The 17876-nt window shown below is 44.5% G+C and overlaps 1 protein-coding gene across 1 annotated transcript; it reads left to right on the top strand.

The window, feature by feature from the left end:
• Nucleotides 1–1581: 1581 nt before the first annotated feature.
• On the top strand, nucleotides 1582–16359 carry RS1 (retinoschisin 1; the record flags this gene model as incomplete). The annotated part of the gene is made up of 4 exons (XM_019755388.2): nucleotides 1582–1702; nucleotides 9454–9595; nucleotides 11905–12100; nucleotides 14146–16359. Coding segments are annotated over 4 exons (612 nt in total), but the record flags the coding sequence as incomplete, so codon positions are not given.
• Nucleotides 16360–17876: the final 1517 nt, after the last annotated feature.

The raw sequence follows: 17876 nt of genomic DNA, 5'->3' as shown, positions 1-17876 counted from the left end.
AAGTATAGCATACATACATTTACTTAAGTATAATATACAGAGCAGTACAGGTAAGTGTACAGCTCAGTGAATTTTCACCACTAAACACACCCCAGTAAGCAGCATTCAGATCAAGCCACAGGACATTACCAGCCCCCCAGGCACCCTCCCTTGGCTTCCTCCCTGCCACTCCCCACCCCAAGTGTAACCAGGACACTGATGTCTAGCAGCATAGATTACTTGGGCCTGTTTTTGTGAATTTAAAATGGATTCATATGGTATGTCCACTTTAGCATTGCAGTGTAGTCTTCCACTGTGTGAATCTACCACCGGTATCCATTCTACTCCTGTACATAAAAGACAAACCTAAAAAAGATTTCCTGAACAATGTCCTCACCCTAAATAACCGAAATGTGTCATAGTGGGGGGCGGCTTGAGAATCAACTCCTGAATAGCACATTCAGCAGACACTAGGGATGATGATGATGGTGATGATGAGGCTGGTGACAAGTCAGTAAGTAAAGGGAGACACTCTCACTGCTAATGTTAAGTGGAAAAGGAATGCTGTAAACATTGCTTACATAGTAGGTGAGCGAATGTGTTTTTAAAAACATGCATAGAAAAAAGATGGGAAAGATTTACACTTAGATATTAACAGTGAGTGTTGCCTTTGGTGGTAAAAAAATATATAGGTGCTCCCCCCCCACCCACACACACTTTGCCACATTAATGTATTTTCCAAAATTCTAGAATGAACACAAATAATATTAATCATTCTTGTCTTTCTGTGTAATTTTACTGCCCCTAGTTTCTCGGCATCTGTGAATGTCTCTCCTGACACATAGTTACTTAGTTTGACTTCTTCCAGGAGGGGCTTTGTTATTTTTTATGTGACTTTTCATTTCACTTGTCTATGTATTAACTCATTATGTTGAATTTCTCTTTTTTTAACTTCATTTTTCCTCTCTTATCCTCTCGCTTAGCCACGCTGGGATTATCATCTACTGAGGTATGTTCCAGTAAGAAGGCTGGCATTTACAGGGATACTGTGTTTGAAGATTTTCTTAGCCAAAAATAATGTATAGGATTATCACTTTTTAAAAAGAAATGTATTTTTAAAGGAATTTTTTTTTTTCTGGTGGTGGCAATAGCACATTTTATCTGGGTAAGTTCCAAGACTGGTGTTTTCATGAGAGAGTGCAAGTAAACCAGGTTTTAATTCAGATGGTGTAACCGGGAATCCAGTACCTTTTAAAACTGGATCCTGAGAGGGACCTCCAGGGGACGTGAGGAGCCCAAGCTTGGATGGGGGCTCCCCAAGCCCCTGAAGGCAACTATAATGGGGTGAACATTGCCCTCTACATGGGTGTGGCTGTGAGATTATTAGCCGGTCACCCACAGTGGCAGATATTTGTGTATCTAGACTCAAACATGAGGAGTGATTGTGTGCATTAGAGTTGGATTAATAATTCAATTATGCTGTTGTAGTGTGAAAGCAGCTATAGACAATAGTAACGAATAAGCAAGGTTTTTGAATACAAGATTTTCCAGTAGTGCTGACCACAGTTACCTTTGACTGTGACTTTCTGACACTCCTGCCTCTCTGGCTTCCCACAGGATGAGGGCGAGGACGCCTGGTATCACAAAGCGTGCAAGTGCGATTGCCAAGGAGGCGCCAATGCCCTGTGGTCTGCGGGTGCCACCTCCTTAGACTGTATACCAGGTGAGTGTCCCCTCTCCTTGGGGCCAGATCCTTGGAGTGTCCTAGGGAACACCCTGTTTCTCCTCTTTCTTTCAACCCAGCTGTTAAACCCCCTGAATGCCATACTCCGGGTTTTCTCCCATCAGCCTCTGAGTTTCAAATCTCACATAGCCACTGCTCCAATAAACTGCTCTGATGTCATCATTCAGAATAGCTTCCTAGATCTCTCCTTGACCTGCGTGAGATGGTAAGAAGATACCTAACTTTCAATAAAAGAGATGCATGGACAATTAATTGAAAATATTTAAAGTAATGGTAGGCGGAAAAGGGTTTTGAGAAGAGTATAGGCTTTCGAGCCCAAAAGACCAGAGTTGGAATCCTGGCTGCGTCACTTCTTAACTCTGGGACTCCCGCTTTGGCCTTTTTCTTTCAAATGGAGGTAATACTGTGCCTGGATATCCATCACTCACCAAATGACCATATGCTTCCCCACATTCCAGCCCCCTTGCAGTCAGGCGATATCATATGAGCAGTTGTGAGCAGTGTCTCTTCTGAAATGAGGCATTTAAGGGCTGGTACTCAACTCTCCAGCTCTCCCTTTCCCTGCTTCAGAAAGTGGCTTGTCCCTCAGCCTGGGTGCTGGGAAGAGAAGCAGAACCCACAATGGGCAAGTCACCTGAGTGAAAAATGAGCCTTTGTTGTGTTAAGCCTCTGAAATTTCCAGGACGGTTTGTTCTGCAGCATAACATGGCTTTTCCTGACATGTGAATGCCTACCTTCCTCTAAGGCAGGGGCCCGCAAACTGTCCATAAAGGACCGGACAGGAAGTATTTGTGGCTTTGTGGGCCATATGCAGTCTCAACTCCTCAATTATGTCATTGTTGCTGGAAAGCAGCCATAGAAAATATGTAAATGTATATGTGTGTCTGTGTGCCAATAAAACTTTATTTACAAAAACAGGCAGAGAACCATATTTGACCTAAGGGCCACAGTTTGCCCATCCCTGCTCTAAGGAGTTATCATGAGGAATAAATTACATGAGGCATTAAAGCATCTTGTGTTGTACCTGACAAAGTGTAGTTCCTGCACTTCCTGCTTCCTAAGAGCTTACACTGAGACTTTCAGAGGCTGGGGTGGCCCCACAAATATTTGCAACGCTCAGCCCTTTCTGTGGCTCCTCTTTTGCATGAAACCATCCTTGCCACCTCTCTCAAGGATTATGATGGTGCCATGCAACTGTCACCCACTTTACCTAATTGCCTAATAATAGCTCCAGGAGAGACAGGTCCATGAGTATGTGTGTGAGCTTCTCTTCACTATTTCATTAAATTTGCATTAAAATAGCAAATTGTGGGGGAGGAGGAAGGGGAGTCTACAAGGGCTTTTACAGCCTCCTATTTCCTACAGGGGTAGGAAGTCAGTTCTGAACTAAGCTTTCTGGAAAGGAACAGTGGGGTCCCGGTAGTGAGGAAAGCAATAAGCACTGTTTAGTTCCATGTGCTTCTCCCACGGGACGTCCGACTGTGCACCATGCCTGCTGTGAGCTCCTGCAGCCATTATGTGTTTGTGCGATCTGCCCAGTCAATATTGAAGCACCCTCCTTAATAATCCATTTAGAATCCCACCCCCTTTTATCATGTGCCTATTCTGTGCCAGGCACGAATGGGGAGACAAACCTGAAGGCATTGTTTCTACCCTGAAGGAGTTTGCCATTTAGTGAAAACAAATGTTCTCTTCACTAGAGACAGGAGGCCTACTGGAATTCCATTCCAAGGAAGTTCTTTTTAAGAAGAAATTGAAAAGAGATTATTTATGCAGATTTGATTCATTGATCCAATCAACTGTGAAGCTGAGGAGGGCTGTGTGTTTGAAGAATGTGCTCTCTCCCCTACGCAGCTGCCATGAACTACAAGTTCCGAAATCAGAAATTCTTTAGCTCCTCTCCCCCACTGTTTTTGGTTGTTTTGTTTTGTTAATAACACAGATATTTCCAGGAAGAAAAACAAAAACACAAAAACATACAACCTTAGTGTTATATGGTTGATTTGTTGGTGTTAATTGGTTTTTCCATAAAAGGCAAAATTCAGGGAATCAGAACTAGCCACAACCTTCCAAAAGTAACTTGCCCATCAGTGCCTCAGCTCCTCATTGGAACCTAGAGAACTGTCCTTGGTCTCTCTGGACCCTGAGATTCAACGCTTCCAGCAGGGTCTGATTTAGGAGGGAAGAAGGTCATTCAGAACTGCCTAGAGGAGCTCCCAGGTACACACTGGCTCTTACCGCCCAGGGGCCCCACCCACAGAGCAGAAGGTGACTGCCTAGGTGCATTATGGCCTCCTAATCTTCTGCTTAATGCTATTAAAAATACTCAAAGGTCTGTCTTTTCCACAGTTGAGCCAAGATGACCTCGGCACCCTGAGAGGTGGGAATAGGATAAGGGAGGGATCAAAGTATAAGAAATCCAGTAACTCAGTGCTTTACTTTTAGTCTAGATTTTATATTTCTATATTATATTCAAAAATATACTCCGTTCTTCTATAAACATTCTTCTATATTCTACTATATCATCATAGATATTGAAGTCTAACACGTGTGCAAAATAATATTCACGTCTCTGTTGACAAGAATGTCCCTGAACTCTCTTTGTGTTCCTTTAGGTTAACATTCCTTAAAACCATGTCTGGCCTTCATGCTTACAAATTGAGAAATTACTTACTGAATAAGAAAGGCTAGTATGTTAAGTATCTAGAGTCTGGATTAGCAGTACATTATGAATACACCTTCACCATCTAATTATCAAATCATTGCTCGGAGGAGCAACGTGTGCCACAGAGGATGCACGTTTTTCCTTAAGAGTAAAATGAGTATAGACATAGGCCAGTGGGAGTTCTCTCGGCCAGTGAACTCTTACTTCCTCCCTGAGCGCTCTGCTTCCTGTCTTGCCATTTTCTCTGCTTATCCCCAGGGGCCACCCAACAGGGGGTGATGATGTTGGTTTATCCCTTCGTTGATCCATCTGATCAATATTTATGGAGTGCCTAGCATGCGCAGGCCCTCTGCTGGGCTCAGAGGATACAGTGGTGAGCAAGACAGACCAAGGGTGCTGACAATTAAATAATCACAGGAGGAGGCATTAGTGACAGGTATAGGGTACATGGGAAGACAGCACCTGGAATCCTTTACTCAGCTCAGGGAGGGCAGAGATCTGAAGGATGAGTAGAGGTGTCCAGGTGAAGGGCGAAATGAGGGGACAGGAGGGTCACAAGCAGAGGGAACAGCCTCAAGGGAAGGCCTCCAGGCCTGCATGAGGACCTGAAGGGAGCTCAGCCAGGACCATAGAAGGAGGAGAGGAGGAAAGGAGGAGTCAGGAAAAATAATAAAGTAACTGCAGTGCCATTTACTCCATAGAACACAGAGCACAAGAAATGTTACATTTTCCATTTTTCCAAGTTCAAGTAACTCCAGTTTGAGGCACCCTTTAGCATGGCCTTTGAGGAGTCTATAGACAGGATTGTTGAAGGTCCTTCCTCTCCCCTTTGGACAACAGGAACCCCCACAGGCTTGCAAGGGCTGTCTGGGGCAGGGCCTAGGCTCAGGCTGGGTGGCAGTTTCCCTGCGTGGCCCACAGCCCTACGTGAAGGTTGACATCTTCTCCCTTTGAAACAAGCTCATCCTGGGGCCTCCCCAAGTTTCCTGAGGGTTTCCACAGCTCAGGGCTCCCAGGCCCCATCCCTGGTCCAGCCCCTTAGGGGAACCATTTCCCTGTTCAGCTCAGTTCCCTACCATAGGCTCCACCCCCAAAGAGTCAAAGCCCAGAGCCTTTGGCCACCTCCTCCTCTGGGACAATCAGCTGATTCTTGTTGAGGCCTAGAACTTCCAAATCCTTAAGCCTGGGAGGTTCTGTGCTGTCAACAGGCTATTCTCTCAAGTCACACACATGTGCACACAGCATATTCCATCCTGGAGCAAGAAGAGCCCAAACCTGTGGAAACATGAAGCTGGCTTCCTTCTCAGGGAGATGATGGGGGCAGGACAGAGTGGGGGGCAGGGGTTTTAGATTTCTTCCCTCCTGACTCCTCACCAAAAAAACAAACATGCAAAACTCAAGAAGACATCAATATATTCTCATGACTTCACCCTTTTCCACCAATATGAGCTGCTGCTTTCTAGCCAGGCCCTATAGAGTTTATTTCATGTCATCCCACTGCAACTTTATGGAGGTAGGTTCTACTGTTGTGCTCATTTCACAGATGAGAAAACTGAGACCCAGAGACATTAAGCAGCTTGTGCCTAAACTCACGCAGAGGGAGAGTGGGATCCAATCCCAGGTCGCACTGGCTCTAAGCAGGTGTTCTTCACTTTGACTTCCCATTACAATCACCTGCAGCTTTACCGCATGCCCACATCCTGCCCCAGACCAATGACATCAGAATCTCTTGGGGTGTGGCATGAACGCCCGCAATTCTGCAATTCCCTGGATGATGCCTAGGCTGAGAACCATCGAAGAGTCTCTGCTTTGTGCCCTGGGCCAAATCACCAGGTTTCTGGTTAGCAGCTGGGTAGCCGGAGGTGCCAATGCCTTCAGACAGGAGCACTGGACGGGGGCAGGCTTGGGACTTGGACACTGATGGGTGTCCATATGGGTGTGAAGCACCTTTGGTTCACCCAGATGGCACTGTTCACCTGGAAAATACCCAAAGGGCTGTGGGAGGCTTGGGGCCTGAGAGTCAGGCGTTGGCTCCCAGAGCTGAAACCAGGGGGATAGTGAGACCATCACCTCCTCAGAAGAGTAAAGAGTATGGGTAGGATCCTTGTCTGGACAAGCCCTCACAGGCCTCCAAGGCCATTGCCACTGGCCAGGTCTCTGCAGATCAACAGCCCACTCTTAACTATTAGATGGGCTAATTGGGAAGAAATGGCAAACGAGATGTGAGGCGGAAACATAGAAAGATCAGAATGCCCATAAGGCAACGGGGAGAGGTGGCGATGGCTTTTCCCTCCATCTTGCCCCCTCCCTCCCGGCTGATGGTCCCAGAGCAAGAAAAGGGAGGTTCCAGATGGAGAGGCCTCAGAGACATCCACAGTCAGAATTTAAGCAATGACTGGGGCTCAGCTGAAACCTACCTTTCTGACACTGGGGCCTTGTCCCGCCTTCTGGTGTTACAAGCTTGTTTTCCAGGTTGGAGTGGGGTTGAGGAGGTGGAGGAGCCTCCAAGGCCATGGGCACTAGGCCCCCCTGAATCTGCCAGCCAACAAAACGCCTTTCCTGGTAGGCCGAAGTTTTCAAAGTGCACTTTGAAAGTGTGCTTGTTAAAAATGCAGCCGCTCTGGGGGTGGAATCCCGGAAACTGAGTTCTTAACAAGGCCTCCTGATCCTTCCACCACAGAAGGCATCAGCACACAGCCCATAAAGGGTTCCTGTTCTCTTTCCCAGGAGCTGATATTATTTTATTTTATTTTGTTTTATTTTATTTTATTTTAAATTATGATATTATTTTAATAGGTCCCCCGAAGCCTCCAGTACTTGATAAACAAATGCTATCCCCTCACCCCGAGCCCCATTGACTTGCAGGTACTGGTGGGAGTTGGACCTATTTTTTTGGTGCATTAGGCAGAAAAGCAGTCTGTCTTCAGCCTCTGGGGACAAGGCATACTGTGTTTCCCCGAAAATAAGACCTAGCCGGTCCATCAGCTCTAATACGTCTTTTGGAGCAAAAAGTAATATAAGACCCGGTCTCATTAATATAATATAAGAACGGGTCTTATAAAACCGAGTTTTATATTAATTTTTGCTCCAAAAGACGCATTAGAGCTGCTGGTCAGGCTAGGTCTTATTTTCGGAGAAACACGGTCGCTGTCCCTGCAGGCATTCTGGAGCCTCAGGATGGCGGTCAAACTTTTGCATGCTTCATTCAGTTTCATTGACTTCCGAAAATCATTCTCTCAGAAGACCTCAACATTCATTTTACTGTTGAAGGTAATGATGCCCTAGTAAATATGTTCAGCTCTTCAATCTGAACTCAAATTTACACATGGAAAAAATCATTTGATTTACCTTACTTGAAGTTTATCATTTACAATCAGAAAACTAGGAGAATGTATTTGCATAAGTTTATCATTGTTTTCTATAGAAATTCAGTGAGAAACTGGGTTTGGTTATAAATAAGAGGCCCCCTAAATAGTGGCCTTATTGAATTAGCTTTGTTTTGACTCACATGGTAAAAAGACTAGGGGTAGGGTGTTGCTTACTGATATCAGGGCTGAAATCTCGGCAGTTCTCTTGGCCTGACTTACCCCCTGGTGCAAGATAGCTACTGTTGCACCAGCCGTCAGGTCTTCCCTCTAGGCAACACGAAGAAAGAAGCAAAACCTGATCAGAAATACCCAGCAGACATCCTCTTATATCTCATTGATCAAAAATTGTGTTATGTTGTCATTTCTTTCTTTCTTTCTTTTTTTTTTTTTTTTTAACTTTGTGAGGACAGAGTCCCAGAGAGCAGTTTCCAGGCTCTCGGCCTCACTTGGAAAGGTGCTGGCTCGGTTATTAGGTGGCCATCAGCTATAATCAGAGGGCCATCAGCTGTGGCTGGGAGGCCATCACCTGTTAACAGTTAGCCATTAGCCACCAATATAACTGCCGTGGCTACACTAGGGGGTTGGTTGGTTGGCAGAGAAGTGGACAGCAGATTGTGGCTCGTGTGGCTCCTGCTTCCTGTGTCTCCAACCCAGCCGCCAGCGAGAATATAGTGCTTTGATTCCCCTATCTGTGGCTCCGTGGGTGTTCCTTTTTGGACTGACCATATACTGTGTTCTTGTGCAGGACCAGAGACCCCCACATGACAAACTTTTATTTATTTTAAGTGTGTTTTTCCAGGACCCATCAGCTCCAAGTCAAGTAATTGCTTCAATCTAGTTGTGGAGGGCGCAGCTCACAGTGGCCCATGTGGGGATCGAACCGGCAACCTTCTTGTTAAGAGCACGGAGCTCCAACCGAGCTAACCGGCCGCCCCTATGTGGTCACTTCTAAATGCAAGAGAGGCTGGGAAAGATTTGCTTTAGCTGGTCACATTGCTGCCCCCAACAAAATTAGGTTTCTCTAGTCAAAAAGAAGGGGAGAATGGATACTGGGTTAGCAATTGGCAGTCTCTGACCAGGTAAGACAACACTAAATGTGAGAAGAAATACATGAAAAGCAGCAGACAATTAACAGATAAGAATCAGCTTTGGCTATTCTTATTTGGGAAAAGCAGTTTCTTTCAACTGTTCCTTATTCAACAGTCACGCAGGCACATTTCACCCTTTTTTATTTTTCATTAGACTAGTGAGAAAACTGCAATTTACAAGTGGGAAGTCAGTCTCAATATATAATTGCCCTTCTTGCCTTTCACCATGGTTTTGGTCTTTTAATTGCCATCATATGCTGCCTGAAGACAAATTAGGGACCCTGATGTCATCACACAGGATGGCTAAACCTGTGTTAATGAGGAAAATAAAGAGTATGGTATTTAAGTATGATATTTCACTGTGAACTTCTTGGTTTTAGGTCTCTAAGTTCGTGGAGAAGGTGAAGTATTCTCAAAACTACCCACCCCCCCACACACACACCAGAGTGAGGTTGCCATAGAACCACTTCCCTCTGTTTTTATGAAAGTTGTGAGTCTCCATGGCAATCCCTTTACTTCATCTTTAAACATCATTTCAGTCATATTGTGTTTGTTGAGCATTGTGATGGGATACGGATGTTTTAATGAGCATTGTTTTTCCTTTCCCAGAATGCCCCTATCATAAGCCTCTGGGTTTCGAGTCAGGGGAGGTTACACCAGACCAGGTCACCTGCTCCAACCCGGAGCAGTACGTAGGCTGGTATTCCTCATGGACCGCCAACAAGGCCCGGCTCAACAGTCAAGGCTTTGGGTAAGCAGGCCGGCGGCACAGGCAACTTTTGTTTTTGTTTTTTATCATGTGATTTGAAAAAGTAGGTCTCTGTAATAAATGAGTGACACAGAATGCACTTAGTTACCCAACAAGTATTGATCGAATACCTTCCATGAAGTCCTGGCCTTCTAGAAGCACACAGTTTAGACGGGGAGACGGACTCTAAGCACATAATCACACAACTGATCATTTAGTAATGTGATGAGTGCTGTGGAGGAGATGGAGAAGGAAAAAAAGACCTGGTCTATTTGAAGTACCAGGGAAGGGCTTTCTAAGAAAAAGGCATTTAACTTGAGACAGTTGGCCAGGTGAGGGGGGCACAGGGTACAGCAGGTGCAAGGGCCCAGAGTTGGGAGACCCCTCAAAGGCCTGGATAGGGACTGTAAAGCAGGCCAGCAAGGTTAGAGCACAGGTGAGATAGGGCTGGAGAGGCAGCCAGAAGTCAGATCATGCAGGGTATTTTAAGTCATGTTAAGGATTGTGGTCCTTATTTTAGGGATAATAGGAGGACCCTGAATGTGCATTAGTTAAAATACAGGTTTGTGCTGTTGTAACAAAGAGCCCCCAAGTACAGAGACTTAACATAGAGGTGTATTTCTTGCTCATCCAAAAGTTGAATTAGGCAGTCTAGGGTTGTTATGGCAGCTGGACGGTATCAGAGGTCCAGACCTTTTCTACCTTGTTGTTCTGTCATCCTTAACATGAAGCTTCCATCTTGGAGCCCAAGATGGCTGCTCTAGCTTCCACTGTCACATCCACATTCTTGTCAGTAGGGAGGACAGAAGAGCAGAGTGAACACACTTTTCCTTTGTTTCCTTGAACAAACATAATCCTATTGGCCACTTCTGCCCATATGCCATTGACCAGAATTTCATCTGATGACCTCACTTAGCTGCAAAGGAGACTGGGAAATGTGATGTTAGCTGGTGGCCATTTGCCCAGACAAAACTCAGGGGTTCTTTTACTAAAGGAAGATGGGAAGAGGCTATTGGGAGACAATTAGCAGACTCTGCCAGAAAAAGATTTGAAGTTGGGGAGTATCACAATCAGATTAGTGTTAAAAGAAAAATCTTCTGGCTCCTGTGAGGAGAACTGTTTAGTGGGGGGACAAGAGTAATCCAGGGAGACTAGGTAAGCTGTAGTGATAGTCCAGGCAAGAACAGAGGGCTAGAGTGGTGGCAGTGAAATGGAGAGAAATAAATGACTTTGAGAAACATTTGAGCCGGAACCAATAGATGGATTGGCCATTTGAGGTGACAGAGGAAGGAACCACGGATGGCTTTCAGTTCGCTGGCAGGACAGGGGTTGATTCCAGTACTGGAAGGAGGGGTTGGGGTGGGGATAACCGGGAGTTTGGGACATATTTCATTTGAGACGCTGTAAGTCATCCGGGAGAAGCTGGCTAGCCAGCAATTGATTCTCAGGATTTAGAATTTAGAAAAGGTCTGGGATGGAAGTAAAAAGTCAGAGCCACCCAAGGGAGCAAGTCTGGAATTAGAAGAGAAGGCACCTAAGGGCTGAGTCCTGAGAAGCTGCCATGTTTCCCCGAAAATAAGACCGGGTCTTATATTAATTTTTGCTCCAAAAGATGCATTAGCGCTTATATTTAGGGGATGTCAACCTGAAAAATTATGCTAGGGCTTATTTTCTGGTTAGGTCTTATTTTTGGGGAAACATGGTAATTAATACACAATAAAAAATGGGGAGGGAAGCTATAGGTTTTCACAATTTATGAAGGCTATAGCTAAACAAACAAACAAACCAGTTCCTTCAATTGGCCTGCTGTCAAAAGCCCTGCCAGAGCGGCTCGGCAGTGTTCTGCACATGGCAGACACTCCCTGAAAGCCATGGGTGACAGCACCTGAGGAAACGCAGATACGTATGAAGAGAGTGAAATTAAAAGATTCACGGAGAAAGAAAGTTTAGGAGAGACTAAGGAAAAGGGAAGGGGGCTGACAGATGCAATACCGTGCATTGAAGAAAGACATGCGCAACCACGACCCAAAGGTGATTTCAGCTACATTTGAAGGCATTTCTTTGAAAAATTAGTTGAATCTGGCACTTTTTCCTCTGGCGGTGGAGGTGCAGGGAGAGAATGACACAAGTATCACAGAGGCTAGGCACTTCTTGGAGACAAGCCTGTGAGTGCTTAGCACCTTGCAGGTCAGACTGCCCGAGCTTTGCAGGGGCTCTTCAGGTGCTGGCATCCCCTCAAAAGCCTGTGTCTCCAGGCTCCTTGGAGGGGCTCATGGCGAATGGCTCCTAGTAATTTGCTGTGTCTTCGGCAGGTGTGCCTGGCTCTCCAAGTTCCAGGACAGCAGCCAGTGGTTACAGATAGATCTGAAGGAGGTCAAGGTGATTTCAGGGATCCTCACCCAGGGTCGTTGTGACATTGATGAGTGGATGACCAAGTACAGTGTGCAGTACAGGAGCGACGAGAGCCTGAACTGGATTTACTATAAGGACCAGACCGGAAACAACCGGGTAAGTCAGGTGTACTCCAAACCACTTTCAGCTCACAGTCTCTGGGACTCTCCTCCCGCTACTGTCCTTGTGTTTCTGTCACTGCCCTCTCTCAGAGCATTGACCCCAAGGCCTGGGGAGTCAGGACCTGCTCTATGACCACGAGGCAGGTGTCTTTCTATATCCCGGGTGCCTACGTAGCAGTTTGTTTGCAAATGAGTGCCATTCTTGTGTGCGAAAGAAATCTGTCTGAATTCTCATATCAGCATACAGTTGCTTGAATAATCAAAGCCAGCCATTTGGATGATTCCAAACTCACTGGACCACTGAACACTTTGCTGCATGGATCTGACTTGATCTATTACTGAGGAGGGTGGGTCCCGGTTCATTGATGTAGATAAGACCTCTCCTTACTGTGATTGAGACTGACGGCTGGGAAGCTTTGGACAACCCAGTCAATTAGCCAGTAAACTACGGAAATTGTTAGCACAACTCTAGCAGTGCAGACAGAGGCCCATAAACTTTTGAGCAACCTTATATGTCACTAATCTCTCAGCACCAAGATGCGTCTCATTTCCCATAGACTAAACACAGTGGGCTCTTGAATATATATACACATACACACACATACATGTAATGTATGTTTATGATGAATACAAAATTTGCTAGCTATCTGGAAATGTTAACTGTCCTTTCGCCTGAGAGTGAGGACTTCCCCCAGCTATTTTGGACATTTAATCAGGTTACGTAGACACAAGCAGCTGAAAGTCAGAATTTGTATTCTCTGATGACAATATGTACAGTAAGACTGTTCATGGGTTGAGATTTTAAGGAATTTGAACACAATAGGAAAAACCATCTTGACACTTGGACATTTTATTACATTTTTGTTCTTATTCATTGGCTTTCCAAAAAGATAGGAGCATTCTTTTTTAAGCCCTGTCTGTGCTTCTGGAGGCCTTGAAAGTTCTTTGCAGAGAAGCCTTCCACCCGGCACTTGTGCCATCTGGAGGAGACTGTTCTATTCTCCCTCTTCACCTGGCTCTTGGCTTGAATAGGTTCGAGGACAAACAGCTTAGAAAAGGGGCTGTGGGGTGTTGTTAGTGGGAAGAAAGGTAAGATCATAGCAGACGAGGTCCTTCTTATTTTGTGGGTGGATGAAGCTAATGTGGCAGTCAGATTTTTTCCGAAGATAATACCAGCAGGGAATGAAATGTCCCAGTGTCACCAGGCAGAGCATTATGACTCTGGAAAGAGTGCAAAGAATGACACCCATGGCATCTTTTTATGTTTCAGCCACCGCATTATGCCACGCGATAGCCCCCAAACCACAAATAAACTGTTTTTCTCTCTGGGCACTGCCCTCTTCCTTCCAGAATCGTCCTTCTTGTTTGTATCTTTTTCTTTTAAAAAACATTTCCAAGTCTAGAAAGTACTTGCTATTTGTGTCGGTGTAGAGACACACAATTAAGCTTTGGCTCACAACTTCAGAACCAGCTCACGTTTTTACTTGAGCCCCACTTTAGTTCCTTTGGAACGTGGGAGCATTCCTCTTGTGTGATGTGGTCCTTTTCAAAATTCTTGTCAAAATGCAGAGGATTAAAACACAGAATTGGTGATAAGAATCAAGAGGCATGTTTGATCAGAGACATCCAATAGAACTTTTTACCAGGATGGAAATATTACTATCTGCAGTGTCTAATATGGCAGCCACTGATCACATTAGCTGTTGAGCACTTGCGTGGTGTGTGGCTAGTATGACTGAGGAAGTGAACTGCTATCTAATTTTAATTCATTTAAATTTAAATAGCCACATGTGCCTACTGACTACCATATTGGATGTTACAGTTCAAGATGTCCCCATATAGAGACTCAGAAATGCCCAGAGCGTGTAGGTGCTAACAACTACTCAAAGTCAGATTTCAGGGGCATCTAATTCTTTGCACTTCAACCACTTTCTGAGATTTTTCCAGTTATAAGTTGGAGCCACCTCCAGAAAGGAATCATTCTTCCTTTTGCCTCTGATATGATGATGACAGGTGACAGGATTTCACCCCTCTCTTTAGGTCTTCTACGGAAACTCAGACCGAACCTCCACAGTCCAGAATCTTCTGCGGCCCCCCATCATTTCCCGCTTCATCCGGCTGATCCCGCTGGGCTGGCACGTCCGAATTGCCATCCGGATGGAGCTGCTGGAGTGCGTCAGCAAGTGTGCCTGATGTCTGCCTCAGCTTGGCACCTGCCAGGGGGTAGAGGGCACACAGTGGCCTGTGGAGAGCCCTGACATGCCACTGTGATGAACGGGGCTGGATTTTACAAGCTCTTTTCAATGCAGAGCTGAGGAGAGAATATTTCTTTTTCTTTTTTCTAAGATATAGTTTCCAATTTCAATGAAAAAAATAACAGTGAACACATTCCCCACTCAGGGCCAAAGAAAATAGGAACACAGAAAATGTCCCTAAAAACAATTTTTATCCAAAAGCCTAAGTAGCAGGTGTAATTTGTTTTTGTTTTTTTTTGTCTCAGTGACACTGTGAAAGGTGCAGTCCCGGGGGAACACAAAGCAGCCCCGAGAAATTGAAAATTCTTTTGCATTGCTACATTCAAAACAGGAACATAGAGTTTCAAAAAGCCTTGCTTTGAATGCAAAGGGGAGCAAGCTTGCAGTTTCTCCTAGCTAAGTTTTCATTAAATCATGGTTGTTTAGGATTTGAGAGCACCGGGTACACAGAGTGAAAGGTTTGGGGTGACTGGCTGGCGATGAGTATGGTGGATGGGAAGTCCAGTTTCCTGAGTGACTTACATGACCAAACCCCCCAGGTAGGAGGGGCTCCCCTGCTCTGAACTTTCACCCCCATGCACACAGGGATTGGGGGGTTCCAGAGCTCTCATGACATACAACTCTATTCTGCAGCCCATCCAGGCAAATTATCCTAGTCTGTGGTCACTATTTAGGCGAATACATAAGACAGGCTGCACATGTAAGTAGCAAAGTTTCCCTTATTTAGGAACCCCAAATGACCAGAACACATCAGAATTTCTTTATCTAGGACTACCATTTTCCAACAAGCTTAACACTTTGAAAACAGTTGGCCCAAGAGCTATCACTAGCTACACGGAGGAGACCCATTAGCTGAGCCCATGCTTTGTACAAAGTGGTCAGGACCCACGTCCTAAGAAGGGCGATGTGGCTATGCCCCTGGTGAGTCCAATCTTCCAACCTGTCCCCTGGCCTTGCAACACACAAACCCGCCTGCTTCTCATGCTGAAACCTCTGTGGGAAGGAGGGATGAGGCTGGAGTGAGACTGGCCTTCTCCTGGAGAAGCTCAATAAGCAAAGAGCTCAAGGAGCGACCGTCTAAGTCTCCTTCGTCCTTTATAGGTCAGCCTGAGTTTTTCGGCCCTTCCCTGGGAGAGGCTGATGCAGGAAAGGATTTGAAAGTCGGAGCTGAGGGGAGTGGAATCAGAGGATGGGGGTATCCAACAACACTGGGGAATCAATCCAAGACTGTCCTGGTCTTGACGCAGTGCAGCCTTTGCTGGCACCTCTGAGTGACTGTTTTCAAATGCCAAGCCGAGTGAATGGACTCACCTTCTCGGAGAGGGCAGCCCCCTAAAAGCCCCAAATCTCTTCCCTGGTGTTCTTGGGCTTAGACCAGCTTCATATTTAACCCAGCCTCTTTCAAATCCCCACCCTGTATACCTGAACCTGTAAAAATGCTTTTCCCTGCTCCATCTTTTCTCAAATACAATTCAGGGTTGGCAGTGGGGGTGTGGGGTGGGGTAGAAATCCTTCTCAAGTCTTAGAACACATGGACAAATGCATTTTGAACAGAATGCCTGATTGGATACCCTTGTTGGGAAAGTTGAATGAACTTGCATTGTCAGAGAGAAAAGCCTAAGAGTTCAGGTCCTCTAAAATTCAGACTCCAGACACAGAAAGAAAGTTAAAGGAAAAAAAGAATGAACTGGCCTAAGGCAGAAATAAAGGTTATCCAAATAATTGCTCATGTTGGAAATGTTTTTATTTCATAACTTTGAGGTAAAGTTTATATATCATACAAATTCCACCCATTTAAAGGGTACAATTCAATGACTTATGGTACATTGAGTTGAGCAACAACCACTATCACAATTTTAGAAAAATTTCATCACCCCAAAAGAAACCCCACACCCATTAGCCATCACCCCCAAACCCACTCGCCCACCTCAGCCCTAGGCAACCACTGATCTATTTGTCTCTGTAGCGTATTCTGGAAATTTCATATAAATGGAATCATACAATATGTGGTCTTTTCTGTCTGGCTTCTTTCGCTTAGCATAGTGTTTTCAAGGTTCGTTCATGTTGTAACGTGTCAGAACGTCATTCCTTTTTATGGCAGAAGATCATTCCATTGTACGGATAGACCACATTGTATTTATCCATTCATCCACTGATGGACATTTGGATTGTTTCCGCAGTTTTGGCTATTATGAATAATGCTGCTATAAATGATTGTGTACAAGTGTTTTCATTTATCTTGGTATACCTAGGAGTGGAATTGCTAGGTTGTATGGTAACTGTTAACCTTTTGAGGAACTGCCGGATGATTTTCCAAAGTAAGTGCACCATTTTACGTTCCCACCAGCAACACATGAGGGTTCTATTTTCTCTACACTTGTTATTAGCTGTCTTTTTGATTATAGCCATCCTGGGGCATATGAAGTAGTATTTCATTGTGGTTTTGATTTGCATTTCCCCATGATTAACGATGCCAAGCATATTTATGTGTTTATTGGCCATTTGTACACTTAGTTGGAGAAATATCTATACTGATCCTTTGCCCATTTAAAAATCAGGCTGTCTTTTTATTATTGAGTTGTAAGAGTCCTTTATATATTTTCGATATAATTCCCTTACCAGACATATGATTTGCAAATATTTTCTCCTATTCTGTAAATTGCCTTTTTTACTTTTTTTTAAAAATCTCACAAACTTTATTTTCGGCAAACTGGAAGATACATATCTCTAGATTTCAAAAAATATATAAAGGCTAACAATAACAACAACAAAAATAGTTGGGGTTAGGCAGAAGCCAAGTAGTAGGAAGTGAAAACCATGAAGTATGGATGCCCAGTGGGGTAGATTTCAGAAAAGCCAGCAAGACAGCTCCTGAAAGTTAAGTCTTTTTACTTCCTTGATAGAGTCCTTTGAAGCACAGTTTAAAATTTTGATGAAGTCCAATTTATTTTTCTCTTTTGTTGCTTGTACTTTTGGTGTCATATGTGAGAAACCATTGTCAAATCCAGATCATAAAGACTTTCTCCGATGTTTTCATCCAAGAGTCTGATGTAATAGTTTTACCTCTTACATTTAGATCTTTGGTCCATTTTGAGTTAATTTTTGCATATGGTATGAGGTAGGGGTTCAACTTCATTCTTTGCATGTGAATATCCAGTCGTCCCAGCATCATTTGTCAAAATAACCTATTTTTTCCCCCATTGAATGGCCTTGGCATCCTTATTGGAAAAAAACCACAATTGACCATAAAGGTGAGGGTTTATTTCTGGACTCTCAATTCTATTCCATTGATCTGTATGTCTATCTTTATGCCAGTATCACACTGTTTTCATTACTGTAGCTTTGTCCTAAGTTTTGAAATTGGAACATGTGAGTCCTCCAATTTTGTTCTTCAAGATTGTTTTGGCTATTCTGAGTCCCTTGAATTTTCATATGAATTTTAGGAACAACTTGTCAATTTTGCAAAGAAGTCAACTGAAATTTCACATTGGAAATTGCTGAATATTTCAGAATTTA

Source organism: Rhinolophus sinicus, chromosome X, assembly GCF_036562045.2.
Source record: "Rhinolophus sinicus isolate RSC01 chromosome X, ASM3656204v1, whole genome shotgun sequence".
In the NCBI taxonomy this organism is placed as follows: domain Eukaryota; kingdom Metazoa; phylum Chordata; class Mammalia; order Chiroptera; family Rhinolophidae; genus Rhinolophus; species Rhinolophus sinicus.
Note: the sequence above shows the minus strand (reverse complement) of the source record. Positions and strands in the feature narration are given on the sequence as shown.